This window comes from Mercenaria mercenaria, chromosome 17 (assembly GCF_021730395.1).
Source record: "Mercenaria mercenaria strain notata chromosome 17, MADL_Memer_1, whole genome shotgun sequence".
Classification (NCBI taxonomy): domain Eukaryota; kingdom Metazoa; phylum Mollusca; class Bivalvia; order Venerida; family Veneridae; genus Mercenaria; species Mercenaria mercenaria.
In genome coordinates this window covers 45,498,480-45,520,803 of record NC_069377.1, presented here as the reverse complement: position 1 = coordinate 45,520,803, position 22,324 = coordinate 45,498,480, and the positions used below count along the sequence as shown (strand labels likewise).

The 22,324-nt window shown below is 35.1% G+C and overlaps 1 protein-coding gene across 3 annotated transcripts in view; it reads right to left on the bottom strand.

The window, feature by feature from the left end:
* The window catches only part of LOC123535753 (uncharacterized), a 106,953-nt gene that overhangs the window by 50,018 nt on the left and 34,611 nt on the right, over positions 1-22,324 (bottom strand). For 2 of the 3 annotated variants that reach the window (XM_053528058.1, XM_053528057.1), the window contains exon 2: positions 8,535-8,633. The exons of the other annotated variant lie outside the window; for it this stretch is intronic. In XM_053528058.1, coding sequence (XP_053384033.1) covers positions 8,535-8,546 — 12 coding nt within the window. In that variant the 5' untranslated portion in view covers positions 8,547-8,633. The remainder of the gene's footprint in view (positions 1-8,534; positions 8,634-22,324) is intronic. 3 annotated transcript variants of the gene reach the window in all.

Genomic DNA, 22,324 nt, shown 5'->3' with positions numbered 1-22,324 from the left:
TTCAAAAGGTGCAAAATTGATGATTTTGGTACGCTATTTTTCATGGATGATGTAAACCTTCCGCTTTGATAACTTTCTTTATTCTTGTATGAGAATCCTGGTCTTGCCATTAATTAAAAGCACAAAACATGCACGCAATTTATAAAATAGCCACCCAAATTTTGCTCATAGGGGAAGTGCAATATTGCGACTCGCTACATGTAAGACCGTCCGTGCCCAAAATTTTCGCATCTAAGTGTACCTTGCTACCTTAATAGTGCATGCGCACCAGCGCTATTTCTAGATATTAGTTTTCATATTTCCGGTTTGGTGATATGATACTTGCCATCTTTTTCTGTGAAAACAATCTTTTTAGGAACTATGATCATCGGATAGGAAATGATAAGTGCTCACACTTATATGTTTCTTTCAGTAATAAGAAACTAATCGCAGTTTTCGAATGTTCTTGCTGCCGGTTTCGGCATTGACGCAACGTTGAAATACGCGCATAAACATACACATGATGAACAAGGGGTTTATCAATATGTGAACGTCTCGGCTAAACCAGTCATATTGCTTAACAAGAAATATCTTTAAAAAAGATGGTCGAAGCAGTTTATGAGGTATTCATATCATTTGTGTTATTCTATCATCTGTCTAACATTTTGCAAATAGCAAAACTAAACAAGACATTTAACAATTTAAATAGTTCTCCTTTATTTTTCCACAAAGGTTTCGTAGGGTTGCAATTTTGTTTCGTTTTTTCTACGACAAATAATTATAGCAGTGGTCTGGGAGACACTCTCTACCTAGAAGGCTAATCACACCCTTATTCATGTGGTACGCAGACCGTATTCAGCTCTCGCTTTAAATTGATATCTGTTGGTATTTGAACAGGTTTTTATTATATTTATTAAACTTACTTATCATTTTTATAACAATATTCTTGCTAAATACTGAGCGAAACGTAGCTTTAAAACTGTAAACAGCGTCATTAAGGTAAACGCTTTGTCTGACATTTCACACAAAGTTGCACATTCAGCAGAGTGAAAAAAATAGACACTCCATCCAATCAGGCAGAGTGTTGCTTGAATCTTTCATTTTGATAAATTATCTATAATGTGTTATCAAGTAAATCTGCAAACTTAAGTCACATGGCATGGGTTAAGTCCAGGACCCCTCGGTCGATATTCATATCTGGAACAATTTTATATCACCCACTCAGTAATGCAATATTTATATACTATAAGTTGATTTCTGAATTATGATCATGTACTGAATTTTGTTATATCCCACTCCGTGAATTAACAATCATTAGATTAAATAATATTGAATTTCATACCACAAGAATTCTAGAAGGTTGCTACTGTCTCGACCTACCTACCTTATTCCTGCTGGCGGCAAGTGATTTAGCCTTTGCGACCAGTGCAGACTAAGATCAGCCTGCACATCCATGCAGGCTGATCATGGTCTGCGCTGTTCACTATTTGGTCTGTAAATTTTCAATGAACACCCCTTCGAATAATAAATGGTGCCGCCCAAATTGAATGATAGACCAGTCGATTTTAGAAATTTAGCAGTCTCATGATGTTCGTGAAGGGTACGTAAGGTATTCGTAGCGAATATTTCCTCCATCTCAAGAGACTCGTTATTTACGAAACTTCGTAAATGTCCTGGTATATAAAGGTTAATTGCACCTATTACTGCTCTCGTAATGTTTTATGTATTTCTACCTATCTGAAGGTGAATCCGTTTGTACAATGTTGAAGCTGGCGGGAATATATTTGCTAAAGTTGTCATTCCGTTCGTTCGTGTCAGCGAACAGCGGTTCATTTCATATGGATGGATAAATTTAGTCTGTTTTTATAAATAAAAACGCTCAACTTTATATTTGTTTCACAGCGAAGGAAATACTCATTTACACCTGTCCGTCTATTCATCCGGGGCCATCGTTTTACCGGTTTGTTAGATTTGCCTGGCTTTTGAATGGTTAGGACTATGCTTTTCCTCAAACGGCGCCGTCGGAATCAATCTTTATTCATAGCTGGCACTGACGGAATTTTAATATGATAAGAATTTAAAATTTATCATAAAGGTTGAATTTACCACGATTACTGCTGATCTAAGTAAATGTCTATATTTGTCGGCGGATGCTTTCCATCAAATGCAAAGATCACAGTCAGTTCTCTAAATATCACAAAACTTAAGCGTAGTACAATATACATACAAAAGTCATTTTTTACGTTTATCACAAAATGAGCCGTGCCATGGGAAAACCAACATAGTGGGTTTGCGACCAGCATGGATCCAGACCAGCCTGCGCATCCGCGCAGTCTGGTCAGGCTCCATGCTGTTCGCTTTTAAAGCCTATTGGAATTGGAGAAACTGTTAGCGAACAGCATGGATCCTGACCAGACTGCGCGGATGCGCAGGCTGGTCTGGATCCATGCTGGTCGCAAAGCCACTATGTTGGTTTTCCCATGGCACGGCTCAAATATTGTTGAAATTTCCCGTATTACTATAAAGTATAACTACCACACAATTACTGGAATCTTAGACATCTGACAACGAAAGTAACTACATGTATATAAGACTTAGTGTTGTTACAAAATACCAATTCTGCCTCATCATCAGGAGCTTAATATTTACGGTAAATTTCATTACAAGAGTCTCTGCAGATTAAAGAAATACTTATATTTATGCTGAACGCTAGAAAGCTCATTGATCACAGCTCAGCTAGCTCGTTAGGTAGAACACACAAGACCTCTGTTTTGACCTTGTATCACTGTTCTTTCCTTATCCGTACAGTACACTGTTTTGATAAAACTCCTGAGCAGAGGATGGATGTTTTAAGCCAAGATCGATACAGATGAAAAGTTGTTAAGTAGCAATGTTCTTTAACCTTTAGTCTGCTGGTGGCAAGTGATTCTGTCTTTGCGACCAGTGCAGACCAAGATCAGCCTGCACATATGTGCAGGCTGATCATGGTCTTCACTGTTCACTATTCAGTCAGTAAATTTTCAGTGAACATCCTTTCAAATAATAGGTGGTACTGCCCAAATTGAATAATGGACTAGTCCATTTTAGAAATTTAGCAGGGTAAAGGTTAAAGAGAGTTGTTATAAATTCTCTCCTTGAATAACTAAAAGTACTGTACACTCCTTACCAAACTTGGTATATGTGGCCAAAAGTTCAGAGTTAAAGTTTAAAGGTAAATACCGTACATAAAGTTAATAGGCATCGTTGAAATATAGAAGGCATGCAGAAAAAATATCATTTTTTTTTACGAAATACAATTCAAAGAAATGTAACAAACAAAAATACGAATATATGGGATACGAACGGGATTCCGTTTTGTTTCAGAGGAAAATATCTGCGCGAATTAAAAAATTCCGCCCAAATAGTATCAAATTATCAAAGCTTCTGAAAGTAAAAATATTGTAAAAATGTATAATTCAGTAAAATATGATGTTCTTCCTCAGGTTTGAGGAACAATTAAAAAAACCGTGTCATTAATAGGAAGACCGCTATCAGGCTCTATAGATTGCAGCTCCGCGCAGGCATACTGTCAAACAATATATTGTACCGATAAGGGGAAGCAACACTGTGTTGTAGTTGCTACATAGAATATGCATCTCGATATGATTTATCTTTTTAATCAATTTTACAATACTGCCCTGGTTCATTTCTACCTATACCATGGTTTACATAATAATATAGTTTTACAAATTCATCAAAATATTATGCAAAAATCCATTTAAGGTATCATTTTTACGAGCAAAGACACACATTAAGATACATACGGAAATTTCAGATTTTAGCTCGACTATTTTGATTTTTTTTTTCAAATAGTAGAGCTTTTGTGATCACCCTTTCGTCGGCGTCGGCGTCGGCGTCGGCATCCGCGTCCGTGTCTGCATCACAAAAGTTTTGCATGTAAGCAGATTTCAACAACTACTAAGCCAACAGCTTTCAAACTTCACATTTGTCTTCAGCATTAGATGACTTTCCAGGACAATTAAATAACTTTAGCTTTTATTTTACCTTTTTAAACTTAGAATTTCAAGCTATATATTTACATGTAAGCTAACATAACTCTAGCTTTTATTTTTACTTTTCAACACAGAAATTTTGTGACATTTTGCATGTAAGCATGTTTCTCTGGAATTACTTGACCGAATGTTTTCAGATTCTCAACACATCTTTTTGGACATGGGTGACCTCACATGGCTAGTTTCGTAACTCTGGCTTACATATTAGCAAAGTTATGCTCCGTTTTCATTTTAGAGTAGTTTGCTTAAGCTTTAGTATGCGGGCTTCAAATAGTCATCAGATAGTTCATGCAAAATATATTTCTACTTTCGTTACTGGCTCATTTACACACCTTTCTGTTTAAACTTGTCTCATCCGTATTAATATTATTTAAGAACAAAAGCACCCACACCCCACTCCCCAATTACGACCTGGCAGAGGCAACTGGTTTGTAATTTTGTATGTCGTGACCTTAACCTTTGACTACATGATTTTAAACACAAAAGGGATCATCAACTATCTATAGCTTAACATCCTATAAAGATTCACGGACGCCATACACCTTAGCTTTATACAATAAAACAACAGTAATATTTCGTTACCAAGGTTACTGTGACATACCAGCTCTAAAACAACAGGAGTCATAACTTCATTACAAGGAAGTCATTTGACCCGCGCCATGTGAAAACCAACATAGTGCGTTTGCGACCAGCATGGATCTAGACCAGCCTGCGCATCCGCGCAGTCTCGTCAGGATCCATGCTGTTCGCTAATGGTTTCTCTCATTGCAATAAGCTTTGAAAGCGAACAGCATGGATCCTGACCAGACTACGCGGACTCTTTGGGGTCACTATTACCTTACCCTTTGGTCCTCAAAACAATATGGGAAGTATACTGACAAGTGGCAATCATTATACTATTATGAAGTTTGACGACTGTAGGCCTTAGTGCAAGAAACTGTTTTCAATCTCGAGGTCACATTGACCTTGACTTTAAATCTAATAATCCCAAACCAATAGGTGTAGGCAATCATCCTTCTAAGTTTGACAACTGTAGCACTCCCTAATTATTGAGCTGAAACCTTTTTTCAGTCTTAAGTGACATACAGGCCCCAAGTTCACGAAAAAACTTAAGTAATTGCTAAGCTAAGTCTGTTATTTCAAATGCTTGTTTTTGCCTTTATGCATCTTCATTGTTTGCTTTTTTTTCACCTATATCAGAACCGTATAAGACTATTTCATAGATCAAAACACAAAAATTCTGAGTTTTACAGAAAATGAAGTATAAAAAATAAGAAATATTTAGAGGATATTAGTTTGTTTCAGTGTAAGATCGAAATATATTCCGCCGAGTGAACACTGTAATGCAATATTTTCTCGAGTGGCGCAGCTATAATGTAATTATCTGCTAGGCATTTGACACAGTGAGCAAAACAAGGAAGCACATGAAAACCAGAGTTATGCACGAATACAATGGCTACAAGATGGGCGACCTAGGGGATCATTATGATTCATACAGGAAGTATAAACAATTAAAACTTGCATTCATCAATACCCAGAAAGAGGCCATACAAGACATAGAACACGCGTATTACACAGAACTCGACAACAAACTGTGACAGCAAAACATTCTGGAACATTGTAAATAAAAAACGAAAATACAAGAAAAAGAAATATAGTGTCCTTAATATAAATGATATCAAATATGAAACATGTGAAGAAATCGATGGAGGCTTTAGACAATACTTTGAACAACTGTACTCGCCTCTTACCTCGCCCACTTACGATAATCAGTTTAAATGTGATACTGAAAAGAACTATGATACAATATTAGAAAGCCAAGAAAGTGAACTTGATCCGAAATACGAATACAAAATCATTGACGAAGCGAGCTAGAGCTAATCGTAAAAAAATCTGAAACTGAGATGAGCACCAGGTCATGACAAAATAACTAACGAACTCCTCATACATGGGATGAAGTCCCTTGTAAAGCACCTATGTGTACTTTTAACAAAATAGCAGCAAAATGCTATTCGCCAATTGACAGTTGAAAGGGGATTATCATTTCTATATATAAGTCAAATGGAAAGCCAAGAGATGATCCGACTAATTATCGTCCGATAACTTTACTTCCGATCATCTACAAACTATCTGAAGATACACGGCATAAGAGATTGAAAACGTTTGTAAATACAAATAAAAATATAAGCTTTCCATCTACTCAACAAAATGCATTTACAAAACAAATAGCATCCGTTACTGCCTCATTCAACCTCCAAGAAAGCGTTCATCATCAACTTGAGAACGGCAGCAAAACTTATATTTCCCTCCTTGATACACAAAAAGCATTTGATACAGTTTGGTTAAAAGGTCTACTTATAAAAATATACATGGGCGTAAAAGGTCAGTCATGGAAAATCCTAATGAATCCACATTTCGACATGATAAGTAAAATAGTCATTGATGGATATTGAACTAGAAACTGAAAAACGAAAATTAATGTTTTTACAAAGGCTGTGTAGTCTATCAAGTGATACTTGTAAACTTACCAAGAAAATATTTGACTTCCGAAACTGTCATTACATATCAAAATATGTGTAATCATACTGACGTTATCCCCAATTTGTACCATATCTTGTGTAAATATGATCTTGCAAATTATTTGAATGACTATTACCATGACATATCCTTCACGTCAAAGGGTAAATGAAAGTCAATAATTAATAAGCGCATCGAAGATAATCATTTAGCACTATGGACAGCAAGAATGAACTTATCACCAGATTTCGATAGGTTTAAGCATATCCATGCCCGGGTTGACACTGCTGTTATTTACAAGTGTATTTGCAATGTATTTACACCGGAAATGGCCCAGTGTATTATTATTATACCAGATTTATATAGCGCCCTTTTCATGATAAACACGTTCAAAGGCGCTTTACATATAGCAAATGTAGCCACACAGGGCTCGAAATTCATCCTCTACTAGTACAGACACAGAGCGATCTGGCCAGAGGGACAGAATGAGACAAAGCCCCCAGAACAGATAGAGAAAAATCCTTTTTTAGATACAGACCTGTCCGTATTGCAAATGTTAGGGTATAAGTTCCGAATTCTGATGAAAAACTCCATTGTGCATACTGCTTGAATATCGTTAATGACATAAATATGCATAAGGTAATAGAATGCACTAATGTATGAATTATGTAGACTGCTCATAGAAACTTTTGGTACAGTGATTATCCAAGAACTTCGACATATGAATAAAGAGACTTTGTATCAAACTCTACTTGGAAAACTCATAATGAATGCACATGATAAGGATATGCAAAAGAAGTTCTTTATTGTGTCGTTAAATGTTTGTACATCTAAGCAGTTGGATATCAGTATTTGATATGCTGAAACCCTATCCGCAGACTGTAAGTTTCTAAATCATGAGGTCAGGTTGCGTATATTTCGCTTTCGCGTAAGCATACCAAACTCCTGCCTAAACGAATTACAAATGTATTAAAGCGCACACGTTCCTTTGTAGTCCTTCGAACGAAGAACTATGTATCTGTTTATATAACTCTGTGTATGAGGAAATAAAGAGAATATATAGCTACATGTACAGTAAAAATATGCATGTATTTGACAATCAGATAAATTCTTTCCATAATAATCCAGTTATAATATATCAATTGCGTGATAGGTAGGACTATTTAGAAATTATTATTATTATACATTGTCTTAAAGCTACTCGCCCTTAGTTTGGGTGAAATTTTTAAACATGTTCATTCCCACCAAGTTTAGCATAGAATATCCATGTATATATATTACACTGAAAAATGATAAAGTGGGTGAAAATAAAAGTTAGATATTGGAAAAAATGCAAGAAGAATGTATATTTTCTGCATTATTTGAAAAGAGTTGCAACGGTTTCCGCATACTATTTTTGTTATTTATAATAATAGCTTGTAAAAATCTTATGTCAATAACTTTGTACCACTAGTCATTTTCAGAGTACTCACTTTTTGTGGATTTTTTAGATCAATTATTTTTCGCCTAAAATATGTGGGTTAGTCCCTTTGAATGTTTTATATGAGCACGCAAAATTAGTTTTTCAAATGGTATTTTAAATACTCTCTATACTAACACAGTCTCTACCGATACATTTTATCTCGCAAAGATGAATATTGACTGAAAAAATAACTTTATTTGTATTCCCTTTGAATGTTTTATATGAATACCCAACATTAGTTTTTCAAATGGTATTTTAAATACTCTCTATACTAACACAGTCCCTATCGATACATTTTATCTCGCAAAGATGAGTATTGACTGAAAAAAAAACAACAACAAAAACTTTATTTATATTTCAAAGTAATCTGAAAGAATAAAAGCCACAATTATGTATTTTTAAATAATATGAATATCGAATATAAGATAAGGGATTTTTTTTTCTCTCTCAAAATAGATGGTACAGAAATCCATGCTGTATTGCTGTTAAATGAAAAAAAGAATTATATACACTAATGTACATACCAAAAATTTCATGCCTTACATCCACTGTGATTTCACATCATGCATCGAGTTTATTCCAAAAATGTTCCATTTTTAAAAACTAGTGAAGAATACATTCATCTGTAAAAAAGTAAAAGTATTATAACTTAAACGAAGTGGAACTGAAGTATTGAATAATTCCTTGCTCTCAATTATTCAGATTTATATTTTGTAGTGAATAGCGGTCAAACTCAAACAAGAAAGAACACCCTTAGTTTAGGACATATTCTAAGACAGTGACAATGTTTGTGCTTTTGTTAAATCTGTTTCCTTGGTAACTTTAACGTGCTATACTCAAAATAAAATAAGTGGCTGATCTTTCTAACATACTACAGTGGTGGCCGTGAACCAAGAAGTTTCTATTATATAACGCCAAGGTAGTGAGTTGCTCTGGAAATGATCTCTGGAGACTCACGTGTATATTTGTTTTCTTATTGGAAACATTCAGTTTACGCTTTTTAAAATTAAGTTTTACACATTTTCGATAATAATATGTTGGAAATTATGTTTAGTAGAAACCAATTAAAATTAACATTTACTGTACTATCGGACATACTAGGCACGTTTGTATGACCTCACGTTGGCATTATCGGCTACGAGAAAACAAGTCACATGCTATTGACAACGAATAACGCAGAGAGAGGAAACACATAGGTATTGGAAAGAGTATTTATTAATAGTAAAGCCGATATTATCAATGAAAGTATAGGAAGCATGTGAATGAACACTGTGACGTATGCTTATACTTTCATTTTATAAGCTGATTAGTAATTCAGAAGTTAAACAGATTTTTCTAAGCAAATTATTCATATATAGACAAAATACCTATTTTTGTCTTTTGCAATACGTTTTAGCTCGACTATACGAGGTATACGGAGAGCTATCCTAGTCGCCGGCGTCGGCATCGGCGTCGGCGTCCGCGACCGCGTCACATCTTGGTTAAAGTGATGATGCACTTTCCATTTGTCTTTCTCTAATGATTATTTTATGAACTATCCCACCTTTTAGCTTAGAAATTCAAGTTAAAGTGTTGGTGCACTTTCACTTTATCTCTGTTATTACTTGATGGATTTGATTCAAACTTAAAATAGTTGTTCCACATCATCATCCACATCATATGACAAAAGGTACATAACCTCGTCACCAATTATTCTTGAATTAAGCCCCAATTTTACTTAGAATCTTGGATAATTTTGATGCCTTTTCCCTGTATCTCTGTTATTACAGAAGGGATTTGATTCAAGCAAAAATGGTTGTTCTACGCCATCATCCTAATCACAAACACAAGGTCCATAACTCTGGCATCAATATCTATGAATTATGCCCCCTTTTTACACAGAATTTCAGGTTAAAGTTGTGATGCACTTTTGATGTATCTCACTCATAACTATATGGAATTGATTCAATTTTAAAACAATTGTTCCACATTATAAGCCGCATGATTTGAACCCTGGAGCATTACTATAGAAAAATACTCCATTAATTATGTCCTTTTTTACTTAGTTTATGTTTCACTCTAATTTCTGATTAATAAACGCATTCAGCTCGGACTTGAACTATCGTCAAATATCGTTTTCCACATTGAATTCTTTAAAGGCTCCAATGATACCTTCCAGTTTTCTAAGATGGGCCCTATTTCATATCCAGCATCGAAATAGTCGAGTGCACTGTCTCCTGTAACAGCTCTTGTTTGTGTAAATATTTCAATGAATTCGGAATGTAAGTAATGTAAGTATTATACTATTTCGTTTTAACACGAGTCTTTTAAATTAGTATAAAGGAGTACGTGCGACTTTGGATAAAATTGTCTAAAAATACCAGAACGAGAAATACAAGTGTACAAGATATTAAACTACATCATAAGCTATCTGTGAAGGACAAAAAAAGCGACATGGAAAGCATTTACATGACCCGAAAAAGATCGCAAAATTACCCCTAGTGTGAACATTTGGCAAAATCAGCATAAAACAATCATGAAGAGTGTTAAAAAAAATTAAATATCTTGAACATTTTTTCCCCTTACTTTCTGTATGTCCGAGAAAACAAAACAGAAGCAAGAGCGGCCGAAAATTACAAGAATCATTCACTGGTTGAAGATGCAGAAAGAAATAACTGGCTCCAGGATAACTGTTAAGGCGGTTACGAGGCTCTTGATATACCGCAAAATAGTTGCCCGAGAGCCAGATATTTCTATCGGCACTTTCAACTAGTGTTAGAGACTTTTTCTTGCATGCCACATTCTTAAATTAATAAAAGAAATGAAGTAAAACTAACGCTTTTCTTTTGAGTACTATTTTATTATAGTAGCGTATGAACTTACGCATTAGTTTAGTTTATACTTATTTGTATTTAGCTCGATTGAGCTTATTTGAACCATTCTGGAAAAAACAGTGCTGGTGTCATATGAGAAGTGATGGCCCCAGTGGGGCTCGAACCCGCGACCCCCGGGTTGAGCGGCAGACACCTTAACCACTAGACCACCGCTCCCCTTATTCATTCATGAATTGCAGCACCTGAGTCGTCTTACACCGAAGACGAGTTTTTCTAACACAGGCAGAAACACGGGAAAAATACTGTTTGGCATGCAAGAACATGTCGCCCATTTGCAGTCGCTTCTGGCCGAAATTGCCGCACCAGGCAATCTTCTGCTGTGCTTTTCTGACTTGTTAAGAGGTATATAAATATGATGCTTATTTGTTTCTAACAGCTGAAGATGTAAACTAATTATCTGAAACCATTTAAGTCTCTCTTTTTATCTTTTATTTTGCCCCCCCCCCCCTCCCCCTCAACCCCCCTCCCCCCTCCCGCCCCATTAACTTTGGGACCGATTGTGTGACACACACGCTCCCTTTCAGTATTAGATGCATATTGGAACGTTAATGCAACTCATATGTTAATAGAATGCTACAGAGGGGTGATAAAATTTGACTGCAAACACAATGTCCTCGTCACCTTTTAAGACTTGTGGATGTTTTCAACACTTATATATGTCAAATAAATAAAACATTTCTCCGATGATGCAGCCCTGAGACTGAGTTGTATTGTAACTAAGGGACAGAAACACTCACATTTTTTGAACTTTCTATTTGCTGCATTGTGAACGTGACATTCTAAAAACATTTCATTCGCACTACTCTTTTGTGTAACGCTAAAATGGTACACAGCAATGTGCAAAATGTTAATTATTTTTCACTTTTAACAATCTCGTAGTCACGTCCGTGTTTGATGCACTAATTAGCAGTTCCATCAATTTCAATGGCAGATTCGTTTCCCATTCAGATATTCTCCAACTGTATTAGTTTTTTTAATGAACCCGCAACATTCAACGGTATAATGCTTGTTATGTAATGCATATCAAGTTTTAAACGCAGCAATATTTATTCCAGTTTTCGGAAACATGTGCTTGCTTTTCTTGTCTATATTTGTTCTCAAGTCTGTTTGCAAATGTTAAACTGAAGCATCTTTGATTGCTTACTCTTAAAAGAATTCTAAAGACCCATTTTCTGACCACCAAAAACGTTCTTATTTTTTCAACCGATAGTCACAACTACGCATTCTATCTATTTAAAAAAAAGAAAGAAACACAAAAAGCACACCCCTCCCTAAAAATGTTCAGTAGAGTTATATGGTTAAAAAATTACCACTTCATGTATACTACTGCGATGCATGTATTGCTGATTAAGAGGTATACAATGATGATGGTTGTTATTTTTTTTAACAGCTGAAGATGCTAATTAATTTTCTTTATCATAATAATGCACGTAATGGTTGAAATTTCAATGAATTACTTCAAACACACTTTTTACAAATACGATAAGTTTTAGATGTTGGATAACCCTCGTTTCTCCTTTATTATATACTATGTGTTTTTACCTTCGCATATTCCTACGCCTAATACAGTAAAAAGGAAAGCAAGAGAAAAACGTGAGCTTCAAACACGGTAGAGATTTGCAATATTGTGCTATTAACACAAGTACTAGTACTTCACTGTCTCCAGTAACAGCGAATCAGCCTTAGAGTGCGAACATAGAGCTCTCTGTGAAAATATTATCAATATCTGTAAAACTCTTTTTTTTCTATGAAAATGGAGACTCAAGCAGTATCGCTGAGAACAGTAGATACAAATGTCATTTTTTTGAGTTTCTCTTAAATTTCTTGACGTTTACTCTTTCATATTATTTTCAGAAAGGTAATATAAAGTAATAAATTCAGAACTGATTATACAATTTTCTGTAATATAATGATATCTTAGTTTTTGATGCTATAAGCTATACTGTTTTGCGTTTGTTTGCTCAGCAGGTATGGAAATTTTATCTCAGTTCTACGTAAAACAATACAACTTGTTTCTATATATAACTTCAACTTATATTGTACTTGTTTATTTGTTCAGATTCTGACTTCCTTTCTCAAAAGAAGGGTTTAAAACATATTTTAAAGGATCAGTAACTTTGTCAAAATAAGTAATTTAGATATTTTTAATTATACTGAAAACAATAAATGGACAAATAAGACTTAGAATGAACTGAATTCCTTTTACTATATAAAGACATGCTGAAACATCAATTATTAAAATTTTGATAGCAGCTCAAGCTCAAGTCGCGAAAATATGACAATTCATAATATTACATTTATTTATCTCATGCAAATAAGTGATGGAAACAGAAAACAATGAGAAAAGGGATATTTGCAATTTCATTGCAAATTTTAAGTCATTTTAACCGACACAGCAAGATGAAGTAAGCAAAATAATTCAACTTAAACATATTTATTGATTTATTGATCGTCATAAAAGGAAGCAATCTTTTTGGTGCAATTATAAACGGATATAAAAGATAAATTACAATGTATAACTTTTCTTTGTAATCAGGTCAAAGATTCGACGTATATTTCTCTTTAAAACTTATTGGTAGAAGAGGAAATATGAAAGTGACCGTATCTAATTATCAAATTACCCCGAACGACTTCTCTTTCACGTCCCTATAAATCCTAAAACAAATATTAACGTAATTCTGGTAATTTACTCTAACATAGCAAGGTTGTACTTGGTGTACTGGTATCTTTTTAAAATCTTTTTCTTCGCAAAATAAACATTAATAATAAATCTTATTATAGATGTGAAAATATCATAGAATAACGTCAGTGTCGGCATTGTAAAAGACAATGTCAGTCACGCAGGTAATATCAGAAACGCGTGCTCAATCCTACAACATGCGTGGGTGATGAACGCGGATGATACAGAAGTGCAAAAGTGTGGCGCGCAATCTTAAGGAACGTGCATGCATCTAATAGTATTATATTGTTTGCAGAAGTGTAGTGATATTGTTCTAAATCCTACGTAGGAAATACTAAGTCCTACGTAGGAGATAGTAAGTCGTACGTAAGACAAATTTAAATCTCTCTGCTGGCAACAGGACGCTGCCATATGTTCTTAAGTGTTGCGGGATAAAAAGTTGGGGGTGCAAATTTGGAACGGCAAGCTAAACCTACCCGTATTTCCATGAAAATGTTTGTACAACCAAAGATATCACATCAAACTTATCTGCTCTTTCAAATGGGTTTTTTCCCTTTACCTACTGGTATTTTTTGTTAAAAATCTCTTTTTTCTGGGGGGGGGGGGGGGGGTAATAAAAAATTGAGGAAGGTGGGGAGGGGGGGGGGGGGGGAGGGAGACAAAGCATATGTTGGCCCCCATTCTCGAAATTGCGAAAGAGTTAATAGTATTAATAATTCATATTTTTCTTGTCCAGTCTATAATTTTTGTTGGGGGCATCTGTGTCCTATGGACAAAGTTCTAGTTTCTGATGGATTCATATTAGACCTGGATAGAATGTTTATCTTTATAAAATCAAAACCAAGTTAAAAATAGGATTATCTAGGGTCAAACGCTAATTTCCCAATGTCAAATCATAGAAAAAACATTGTCTATAAGTTCTACTCAATTTTGATAAAAACTGATTAGAATGTTTGACTAGATGAACTCAAAATCAAGATTGCAGCTGGATTTTCTGAGGTAAAAAAGGTTACGATGTTATATCATAGAAAATAAAACAGTGATAGCACTCCAGAGGCAATGATTTCTACTTGATCTTTATTAAACCAAGTCTATCAAATATAGGTTAACTTGGATTCAGTGTTGTTATATTTTCTGGTCCTTTGGGATCATGGAGTCCATTCAAAACACCTGTAATTGAGTTCCGCTTAAGTCAGTGTTAGGGGGCGTGAAAAGTGTTGCATTTTCCATTAACTCTCAGGAACAGACTCAATTAAACCGAGTCTGCAATTATTTTGCTTGGTTGCATTCTATGCTTCCAAAGGATCTTCTTACAGATTTTATTAAGAAAGAATTGTTTCATTACATTTTCATGATCAAATTCAATTAAACCGAGTCTGCAATATTTTTCTTGGATGCTTTTGTTTGTTTTCAAATAAGTCTTGTGTTGCATGATGTTCAAATAAATACAATAATATCATATCACATATATAACCATTCCATCTTTCTTTCTAGAAATATGAGAGACTATGGTTTATACTCTATTCACAAATAGTTGAAGAAGGTTTAACATTTGAATTTTACATCTTTGAAAGTAATTATATTGTTCTTATTTCTCGGCAAATGATAACTGTCAATACGTCATGGCTATCTAAATTCGGCCACAGTTTTGTACACTTGTTGTTTTCTCTTTCTTTATCTATCCAGCTGCACAGTGGTGTTTATGAATTGCCACACACTACTGAGCTAGTTTCTAAAAAGACACGAGGTGTTTCAAACGGAAGAATTAACAAACTAATGAAATACGCAGGAGACACGAAGTGTTTCAAACGAAAGATCTAACAAACTAATGAAATACGCTGGAGACACGAAGTGTTTCAAACGGAAGAATTAATAACCGAGTGAAATACCCCAGAGACACAGAATGCTTCGAACAGGAAGATCTAACGACACGAAAGTACAGATGAACAATTCGACTACTTTTAGTGCCCTTCTAAGTCACAACTTGCGAAATCACTGATTAATGCCAAAATATTTTGCGTCTTAGCCTTGTATGTTAAAGAAAGATGACATGTTCTCTTATGTTTTAAGCATGGACTAATGCTTCATGTAAAAAGAAAAAAAAACTTAGCTTGAGATTTCTGAAAAAGACGTTATTTCATTTTATAAAAAGTCGTGTTTAGAGGGATTTCAGAGAGCTTCAGTGCCTCCTTAGACTGGTGATAGAAAATATTAATCTTTCAAGCATATACCGATAACTTATATCGTTATTACGAAAATGGGTTCGTTTTAACGAAGTAAGATTGATATACAACGAAAGAAAATTTCGTTCTAATGAAGTTAGATTTCGTTATAAAGAGTTAAGATTTCGATATAACGGAAAAAGATTTCGCTTTAACGCTATAAGATTTTATTTTAAAGAAATAAGATTTCGTTATAATGATATAAGTGTGAAATAATTGCGTTTAATGTTCACACTATGAAAGATATTTCGACTTTTCGACTTTACACGAAATAATAAATAAAAAATGAAATAGAATATATCCCCTATATACATTTTCGTATTTTAAATCACTTTTGAATGATTAATTTATGGAGGTATGTTGTGCTCAGATATTTATACAGGTGATATTAACCCACATTGTTTAATATAATATATAAAATGTGTATACCTCAAATTGCATGCCGCCGCTAATTTACATTCTAAAATGTCTGGTCGTGTTGCTGGTTAAAGAATTATCAGCAGGTACTTAACAATTTGTATTATTTCCTTGATGTGGTATAAAAAGGGCAACAGCTTACGATTGGTCATGTACTTGTAATTGATAAAAAGAATGACTTCCTTTCTTGATATTAATTTTTTGTTAGTTCCTGCGTCTTCAGTGCGTGATAATTTACACAGTAAGTGTGGTAAGGAAAACATTTTAAATCCATATATATTTACGAGCACACACATCGTGTATTTTTTCAATGGAAATGTCTCCTCATAATACGCTATCTTAACCTTACCCAGCAAGTTTGTACTTTAAAGGAACACCTCATTTGAGTGATGACTATAACTTAAAAATAACTTTGATTAAATCAACATTTTATTGACAGGCATAGTTTTGACAATTACATTGTTTCTTAAGGAGCTGAAATCCTTCGTAATATTCATGAATTCGTTAACATTCTGAAAATATACAGAACAATATTGCTATATACAGGTAGACTGTTTTTGTTCTTCAATAACTTCCCAGTTAGAAGCCAAATTGCTTTTATATCACCAAAATGCACTCTTGACCATTCATTGTACAATCATTCGAAGGAAAAGCTGTTCTGCCATCTTCTCATCTTTTTTCACGAATTACACGTGCGTTTTATGATATGTGCCCATACACGTTTCTTTTGCCAAATCAAATTAAAATTTTGAAATATATCAGACGGTAAGTCAAAATGAATTAAAACCAATTTGATATGGCATGACTATTTGTGGCAAAAATAGTAACCTGTGGCAAAAATAGTAACCTATGTGAATCTCCCCCATAAAGCCGCATATCGACATAAAACTAAAGATGAAACACAAATTTTTTTATTTTAATTACAATATCTGTGGTTGCATCTGTTTGACAATATCAGTGCTTTGATAGGTTTGGATAATTATGAACATAAAGGTAAGATTATTTTCACTTGTTTGACCTTTTTCATTATTGGCAGTTATTGTTTGTCAACATAATCAAATTATCGAGTTTTCAATGCATATGGAAAGTGATCAACAACAATATCCTGCTATGTAACAAGAGCTGTCGTGGACAGAAAAGCGTGACTCTTCAAAAGTCTTGTTACAAAATAAAGTTATATAAATCTAAGTCGAAAAAGGTACATAACATTGTGTAAAACAGAATAATGACACGTGTAGTTCAGTTCAGATTAACACAGTAAACATGTGTGCGTATCAATCAATTCCCAAAAGCGGTTTTACAATTAAAAACTTAACCAATTGTGATGCGGACGCCGATGAAAAGATGAGTGCAGAAGCATTACATATTCTTCTTATAGTCGAACTATACAAAGCAATTTCTTTGGTCTTTCAAAGGAACCAGACAAAAGATATTATATTTCCATATACTTTTTTAGATGACAAGGCTGCATAATTGACTGGACTATTTGTCACAGTTTGATAGTTCGACTACATGTACATTCCACTGTCGAATAATTGCACTACTTTATCATGAACCGATATCACAATAACGTGTCTGCCTTAAGACAAAAAAGAAAAAAAACATACACAGACCGGTGCAACAGGAGAGATGGAGTCTTCAAAATGTACTTGTGATGAAGTTTTTGATTGAAGTGCTTAAATATAAATTTCTTTTTATAGTTAAATCGCTTTCAGGCTATCTTTCGGAGTTGTTGAGGCTGCCAAACTTCCTACAGTTAATTACAAGATCCAGACCGACTCTGGACAGTATGACAACAGCAACTCGTTAATTCTTCTTATGCACTAGTAAGTGTTACTGTTATTATGTATCTTCTAAGTTAGGTTACAATGTCGTTAATATATACCAAATCACCACTGGGACACGGAACGGAAAAGAAAGCGAAGAATCACGTTATTGTGATATCGGTTCATGATAAAGTAGTGCAATTTTTCGACAGTTGAATGAACATGTAGTCGAATTATCAAACTGTGACAAATAGTCCAGTCACTGTTGACATCGTCATAATTTAGGAATAAAGTAATTGGTGCAATAAAAGAAAATATTTTATATATAACATTAACTTTGGAGATTTAAGTCTTGTTACCTAAGCTCGGTCAACTGATTCCGGTGTTGTTGTGTTTTAAAGAGGTTCGCTGTTTTTGTTTTTTCACTTATTTTTTTATATTTTTCAAAACTTGTACGAGAGATATGAAAACTCAAAGAATAGACCTTTATTTTTTTCCAACACTTTTGCTAAAGTAGATCACAAAAAGCATAGTGTCAAAGAGTTAATAAGTTACAATTTTTCGAAAATGGGCCTACATATAATCTATTTATTTCCACGGCATGTTCCGGTTACCGCTATTTCGGTCCAACATCATTATGACGCCGTCATTTCATACATATTTTATCAATACAGTTGACGATTATCATCGGTTCAATCTGTCTCACCATTTACATAGAACACTCCCTGTTCATATAACATTTCTGATGCATTGCGCCGATCCTTATCAAGCTGTTCTATATTTTTCAAAAGGTGACTGAAAGACGTATCAGCAATATTCTCCTTGTCGTTTATTCATCTTAGACACAACTGATAATATGCCGCTTTGTCGATGACATTATCAATAGATGCAATAAGCAGCGTTCCTTTAATTACGCGGAGTGTCTCTGCGAATGGCTAATAACTGGTTAACTGATAAATTACCAGTTTATCAATACACATAGTACCTATTGGCCTAACTCTGCGTTGTAGAAAACGTCTGTTTTCGTACAAACGTGAAAAACACTCATTTTTATGGAAAAAAGATTTTCCTAATATTCTTAGGGCGACGGGCACATTTTATACAATCTCGCCAGGCATACGCAGAGAAAGTGACGTCAAAGTTGTCAAGATGAGCTATTGTCGTAGTACTCCGGCCTGTACACATTTTCACCCTGAACATTCTAGAGGTCACAGTTTTAATGAAACATAGCCAGAAAGTTTGTTAACATATTCTCGGCAGAGTTTGAAACTGGATCATCTTGGCTCATCATACACAGAGAAGAAAACCTTGTTAACACTCTAGATACTATCTTATAAAAAATGCGGGTATACAGGGTTACCCCTCTTCGTGGGTGCGTCCTCCCGTCCGTCCGTCCGTGCTCAGAAACATGTCTGTCCTATAACTTCGTTATGCTTTGTTGCATTTTGAAATGAAATTGGCGTAAGAACGATCTCAAAGCTGGGGCAGCAAGGAGGGGGCCAAATTTGAGGGAATGCAAGCATAACCTACCTGTATTTCTCCAAAAATATTAAAACAACCCGAAAAAAAGCTTTCTCCCCTTCATTGACAATAGAGATCACATCCTCATCAGTACATCTACATGCTGTCTCAAACTGGCTCATTTCCCTATACCTACTGTTACTATTAAGAAAAATCAGTTTTTGATCAAAAATTGAGCTGGTGGTGGTGCAATTAAAGCATCTGTTGGCCCCCATTCTCGAAACTACTACCCCAACCTCTGCTTTACGCCCATTAACAAATTGTCACATACAAATTGTATGGGGGCTGATTTCTGTCATTTCATGTTGGCGGGGCGAAAACACGACAGCACGAAAACTCGACAAAAACTTAATTTGTCAAGTTTTCGTGTTGTCGTGTCGGCGGGGCGAAAACACGAAAACACGACACATTTTACGCGGAAACTCGACGTTTAAAGGGCGCCGACACGACAAATTTATCTGTCAAGTTTTCGTGTTGGTGGTTATAAATATGTCATGTTGGAGCCCTTTATTTGTCGTGTTTTCGTGTGTTCGCCCCGCCGACACGAAAACACGACAAATACCTTATCTGTCAAGTTTTCGTGTTTTCGTTTCGACGGGGCGAAAACACGACAAATACATTACTTGTCGAGTTTTCGTGTTTTCGGCCCGCCGACACGACAACACGAAAACACGTAGACACGACAAGTACTTTTCAAACATCTCTTATAAAACGTAGAGTTATTTTGAAACCAGTTGCAAAGGGTTTTAGAAGCATTTTTCTTTCTATTCGAACGAACTGTCAATTCAGAATTATTTATATTCACTAAAGCTGCATTAGGAGATATGAGATTATAAAACAATACAACAATATGTCAGATGTCAGTTATCGTTTTAAGAATACAAAGTGTATGTATAACAGACCCGGTTGCAGAAATATTTCATTGGGATGCTTTGAGCGGCAACAGTTAAAGAATGAAGGCGGCATCGGTGAACCGAGTGGGGTTAGGTACGGAAGGGGGTAACCCCTCATGTTAGGTAGGTCAGGGCGTGTCCGCCTGGAAATGTTTTAAATATATGAATAAAATGGTGGCCCCTGCTGCATTTTTTTGTGTCCAAATTTTGAGGTATGGGGGTTAACCACCTCCTGACAGAGGAATCACAGGGTCTCTCCCTTGTAATTTCTGAAATATAGGTATGAAATGGTGGTCCCTGCTGCATTTTTTGTCCAAAATTTGAGGTACGTCAGGGGGTCATGCCCTCCTATTTAGGAGGTCAGATGGTATTTCCACGGACATTTTTGAAATATAGGAATGCAATGGTGGCTCTGGTGTATATTTGGGTCTAAATTGTGAGAAACTATTATTTTGATATTCGACATTCGTCTTTCGATATCATTTTATGTAACAAAATGGTATTCGGTCGAAATAAATAGAACATAAGTCAATTTTTAATCTTAAACTTTAAATATTTTCTAGCATGCAGTTATGTTGTGTTCAGTTCAGTAATTGTTGTGCGCATGTCTAACGGAAGATGCCAAAACGAAAACACGAAATCTAGACAAATAAGATATTTGTCGTATTTTCGGGTTTTCGTGCTGGCGGGTCGAAAATATGAAAACTCGACAAATAAGGTATTTGTCGTGTTTTCGTGTCGGCAGAGCGAAAACACAAAAACACGACAACACGAAAACTCGACAAATACCTAATTTGTCGAGTTTTCGTGTCGGCGAGGCGAAAACACGACAGGACGAGAAATAAAGGGCGCCAATACGACATATTCATACCCGCCAACACAAAAACCCGACAAATAAATATGTCGTGTCTGCGCCCTCTAAACGTCATGTTTTCTCGTAAAATTTGTCGTGTTTTCGTTTTGTCGTGTTTTCATGAAATGGCAGAAATCAGCCACCATACATATGATCAGTATAACAAGACGACGTATCTCGTTCAAAACCCGTACCTATACCTCCGATGACAAGTTCACACACAGAGGTAAAATGTTTAAGGTCACTTTTTCTTGTCTATAACTTTCTATATATGCATAGATATATTGAAATAACTTGGTACACGCATTCACTATAACAAGACGGTGTGTCGCGTTGAAGATTCATATCCCAAATCTATAAGGTCAAGGTAACACTTTGATGTAAAATAGTTAATACACATTTTTCTTGCCAAGCCTATAATTTTTGTATGCACTAACAATACAAAGTGGGAGCATTTGTGTCCTGTAGACAAATTTTTAGTTTCTACTGGATTTATATGAGGCCTGATTAGAATGTTTATTTTTATAAAATCAAGACCAAGTTGAAACAGGATTATCTAGGGTCAAACGCCAATTTCACGATTCCAAATCATAGAAAAAGCTTTGTCCATAATTTCTACTCAGTTTTTATGAAAACTGGTTATAATCTCTGACTAGAAAAAATCTAGAGCTAGTTTGCAACTGGATTTGCTGAGGTTTAAAATGGTTACGATGTTATATCATAAATCATAGCCCCGAAAGGACTGATAGCCAGTCCTATTGAGTGATATTTCAATCAATACACCTGAAGAATCAACATTTCATTATGCATAGACCGGTCATGATTTGAACAATTTTGGTAGAGGTCCACTAGACAATGCTACATGCCAAGCATCTAAGCTCTGTGCATTGTGTTTCAAGACAAAAATATTTTTAAAGGTTTTCCATATACAACTCTATGTAAAACAAAGGTAAGGGCCAGTTTCAACCCTAACCCTAACCATAAACCCTAACCCTAACCATAGAGCGGAGTGATTCCGATTATTTCGAATGTGAATATAAACTTCATAATTATTCTAGAATCCGTTGCTGCTTGCGTTTGTTGTTTAAA